This window comes from Corticium candelabrum, chromosome 13 (assembly GCF_963422355.1).
Source record: "Corticium candelabrum chromosome 13, ooCorCand1.1, whole genome shotgun sequence".
NCBI lineage: Eukaryota > Metazoa > Porifera > Homoscleromorpha > Homosclerophorida > Plakinidae > Corticium > Corticium candelabrum.
Window position 1 is genome coordinate 8,102,414 of NC_085097.1, and position 5,000 is coordinate 8,107,413.

The 5,000-nt window shown below is 42.5% G+C and overlaps 1 protein-coding gene across 1 annotated transcript in view; it reads right to left on the bottom strand.

Annotated features, from left to right (window-relative positions):
- Positions 1-5,000, bottom strand: part of LOC134188661 (uncharacterized) — a 16,603-nt gene that overhangs the window by 7,697 nt on the left and 3,906 nt on the right. Inside the window, exons 4-8 of the mRNA XM_062656829.1 lie at positions 4,721-5,000; positions 4,630-4,656; positions 4,336-4,561; positions 2,098-2,466; positions 756-1,199 (exon numbers count right to left, since the gene is read on the bottom strand). The exon at positions 4,721-5,000 is cut by the window's right edge and continues 1,180 nt beyond it. Coding sequence (XP_062512813.1) covers positions 756-1,199; positions 2,098-2,466; positions 4,336-4,561; positions 4,630-4,656; positions 4,721-5,000 — 1,346 coding nt within the window. The remainder of the gene's footprint in view (positions 1-755; positions 1,200-2,097; positions 2,467-4,335; positions 4,562-4,629; positions 4,657-4,720) is intronic.

Consider the following 5,000-nt stretch of genomic DNA (forward strand, 5'->3'; position numbering starts at 1 on the left):
TGTATTGTAATTGACAAGCAATTTGACAAACACATTGACAGACACACTGACAAACATATTGACAGACACACTGACAAACATATTGACACACTGACAAACACATTGACAGACACACTGACAAACCTATTGACAGACACACTGACAAACATATTGACACACCGACAAACATATTGACAGATACACTGCAAAACACATTGACAGACACACTGACAAAACATATTGACAGATACACTGCAAAACACATTGACAGACACACTGACAAACATATTGACAGACACACCGACAAACATATTGACAGACACACTGACAAACATATTGACACACTGACAAACACATTGACAGACACACTGACAAACATATTGACAGACACACTGACAAACATATTGACACACCAACAAACATATCGACAGATACACTGACAAACATATTGACAGACACACTGACAAACATATTGACAGACACACCGACAAACGTATTGACAGATACACTGACAAACATATTGACAGACACACTGACAAACATATTGACACACCGACAAACATATTGACAGACACACTGCAAAACACATTGACAGACACACTGACAAACAATTGACAGACACACTGACAAACACATTGACAGACACACTGACAAACATTGACAGACACACTGACAAACATATTGACAGACACACTGACAAACATATTGACAGACACACTGACAAACGCATTTACAAACACACCAACACACTCTTAAGTCCTCATGACCACACCCACCTTTCACTATATCGTATCGATATCCATCGCCTGCATTGACACAATAAATAACTTTACCCACGTCCTCATCTTCTGACACGAACACTTCAGCTGTGTAATTGTCAAACACATTATTCCATACCTTCATATCCACCTCTACATCCTTGCCGCTTATACTCTGAACTCCAACAAATATTTGGTTTGGGTTTTTGTCTGCTCTCTTCACTCGGCTTGACAGCATGTTATCAGTAATGACAACAACTTTCATATTCTTGCTTACGTCATGCATGACGTCATAATCCAATGGATTAGGATTTTTGTTAGAGAACGAGACAAAGATGAATGTTGAGTTTGAGTCGTCATCTATTGTGATGGTTAGTGGAGAGAACGGAAGAGTGAAGAAACGAATCTGACCGGGACGGACAGTTGGGTGGAGAGAGTCGCCAGTGTGAATGTGGGCAGATTCTAGAGGCAAGAAATAGATGAAAAGATAATCTTGTTGAGTACATTGTAGTTAGTAAGTATGTACTAATAAACAAGCATGCAGACAGACAGACAGACAGACAGACAGACAGACAGACAGACAGACAGACAGACAGACAGACAGACAGACAAACAAATAGACAGAGAGACAGACAGACAAACAGACAGACAGACAAACAAATACATTGACAGACAGACAGACAGACAAATAGATACACAGACAGACAGACATACAGACAGACACATACAGGCAAAAAGACAGACAGACAACAAGACAAAATGTTTAGTTAGTTGTTGTACTGAGGGACCACTAGCTGGGTCCCATAGACTCATAGTTTTATGTTTACCTATGTTTTAGTGTCAGTGATGTTGTAGCTAGTTTTGATGATGTATTCAAACTATTAAAGACAGACAGACTGACAAACATACAAACAAACAGACAGACAGACACACCCACACCCAAAAGACAGACAGACAGACAGACAGACAGACAGACATACAGACAGACAAGTAAAGAGACAGATACATACATATATACAAACATACACACATAATACATACACACAAACAGACAGACAGACAGACAGACAGATAGACATATACATACATATATACAAACATACATACATACATACACACAAACAGACAGACAGACAGACAGACAGACAGATTGTTATATTCAAACTCTTACTCTACAATAACAATCACAGACAGACAGACAGACAGACAGACAGACAGACAAATACATACAAACATACATACAAACATACAAACATAAACAAACAGATAGACAGACAGACAGACAGACAGACAGACAGACAGACAGACAGACAGACAGACAAACAAATCCACCAACACACAAGCAGTCATTGTATAGCACCTGCACACGAGCCAGCACTGATATAATCCACTATATCCTCAATTTCTTCAAAGTCATCCAGCAATATAGCATGAGTACTTGTTGGTTTAGATGCTATTGCATTCAGTTGGTCTTCATTATATCCAGAAATTCCAATCACAAACAGAGACACTCCATCTTGATGCATTTCAGCAGCCACCCCATCTACCTTGTCATATGAAAATCCGTCTGTTAGCATGACAACTATTTCTGGAATTCCGCTGTGACGTCTGTTCTTTGATTTGATGTGTTGATGAGTGAGGCGAAGGGCTGAACCGATGTGTGTGCCTCCTCGTTTGTATGTGATGGTAGATATGGATGTGAGTAGACTGTGCTTATCGTTGTAGTCACCTTGTAAAAAGAGAGATAAAAATAGAAATAGAAATAGAAATAAAATAGAAATAAAAGTAAAACACAGTTAGTGTTGTGCAGTGGTGGTTGTCTTTCTAGTCATCTGTCTGTCTGTCTGTCTGTCTGTCTGTCTGTCTGTCTGTCTGTCTGATGTCTGTCTGTCTGTTTGTCTGTCTATCTGCCTGTCCATCTGTCTCTCAGTGTGTCTGTCAGTCAGTATGTCTGTCTGTTTGTCTGTCTGTCTATCTGTCTGTCCATCTGTCTCTCAGTCTGTCTGTCAGTCTGTCTGTGTGTCTGTCCATTTGTCTGTCTGTCTCTCAGTGTGTCTGTCAGTCAGTGTGTCTGTCTGTTTGTCTGTCTGTCTGTCAGTCTGTCTGTGTGCCTGTCTGTGTGTCTGTCCATCTGTCTATCTATCTATCTGTCTCTCTGATGTATGTCAGTCTGTCTGGTGTCTGCCTGTCTGTCTGTTTGTCTGTCTGTCTGTCTGGTGTCTGCTTGTCTGTCTGTCTGTCTGTCTGTCTATATGTCTCTCAGTGTGTCTGTCTGTCAGTAAACACGGGGGTGGACCTGTATGGCAACATGACAGTGTCGTAGCAGGCTGGTGCGAGTGCCTCAAGGAGGTGGGTCTTCACCACAGAAAAGAAGTGCGAGACAGGTACACAAACAATAGTAATCGACCGGACATTGTGGTTTTCGATGCTGGAGATGGTTCTAACATTGACCTTGATATTTCACTCTCCCACCCTTGGAGCTGCGAAGCTTTTCCCAGGTCGAGTAGTGAAAGTGGATGTGCTGCATCCAGAAGAGAAGAAAAGAAGAAGGCCAAATACTTAAAAGATCTTTTACCTGGAGGTTCCACCCCTAACTTTGCGCCGTTAGTCTTTGAACATTTCGGTCACTGGGGGAATACTGCGACAGACTACCTGAACACTTTGTCATTGCGATCAAGGGACAGCGACGGAAAATGCAACAAGGCTGAATTCCGTTCCTACTGGAGAAAAAAATTGAGTGTAATCCTACAGAGATGCAATGCTAAAGTCTTGCTGAAGAAGATTGACAGACTTCATTTACAAAGTTCTAGTGCTGATATAGCTTTAGACTGCGAACTTCAAAGTAGCATTCATTAGTGGGTTTTAGATTTCAGTAGCGACTATTATGTTTCGACTTCCTATGATGTACGTAGTGCCTTGTATGTTCAATAAATGATCTTTGTCAGTCAGTCAGTCGTCAGTCAGTCAGTCAGCCAGCCAGCCAGCCAGCCAGCCAGCCAGCCAGCCAGCCAGCCAATCACGGTCAAGACTGGGATGCCCAGTCTATTTGGGCTTCATAATTTTGACAGCTAGTAAATTATTATACGTATGGATTACGTTTGGTGACTGTAGCTGTCTACATTCTAGTTTAGCATATCAGTGATTTCTGTATATTTGGCTGTTTAGTTATATCTGAAATATATCTATGCCAGCCAGCCAGCCAGCCAGCCAGTCAGTCAGTCTGTTTGTCTGTCTGTGTGTCTGTCCATCTGTCTATCTATCTGTCTATCTGTCTCTCTGATGTATGTCTGTCTGTCTGGTGTCTGTCTTTCTGTCTATCTGTTTGTCTGTCTGTTTCTCTGTCTGATGTCTGTTTGTCTGTCTGTCTGTCTGTCTGTCTGTCTCTCGGTGTGTCTGTCAGTCAGTCAGTCAGTCAGTCAGTCTGTCTGTCGGTCTGTGTGTCTGCCCATCTGCCTGTCTGATGTCTCTCTGTCTGTCTGTCTGTTTGTCTGTCTATGTGTTTGTCTATTTTTGCCTGTCTATTTATCTCTTCATGCTTCTTCCTGTCTTCTCTCCACTTCTCCCTGCCTGTCATCAAACATCATCACAAATAGCTCACCAAGTCCTACAGCCACAGTGGGAACTCCAGTAAAGACAACCACACCCACGCGTGTCCTATTCTCTCCAACATCAAAGAAGTCAACAACCCGCTGAACAAACTGAAGAGATCGCCGGAAATGCACATGTCCAATACTACTAGATGAATCGATCATAAACACAAGATCAACGTCCATCTCACAACCCTCACCGATCACAGACCCATACACACTATTGATATCAACAAACTTGACCCAATCAAAACAAGCCATCTTAGCCAACTGAACAAGCGACTGTGTGTACGAGACATTCTCACGTGACAATTGAAACAACAACGCCCGACCTTGATAATACAGTGACGTCACACTGACGTTACCCGTCATCCCATCAACCCATCCCTGTCTTACTCTCAGTCGTACGTCTCCATTCCACTTCGCATCGATCCTCCCAGCGAGATCATCAACACAATGCCTCAACCGAGGCGACATAAATCGAGACGCATAGTCGTCAAACTCGATCAACGGATTGTCACTTCGAACGAGCAACTGGAATGCAGTAGAGTTGATATCAATGTGATACGTCACGGCTCCACTTGTGTCAACTTCTGTAGTAATGGGGTAATGCTCGCCGACTCTTAGAACGCAATGTTTCCGGCTGCCCCCACCCACGCATCCATGCCTGCAGTCT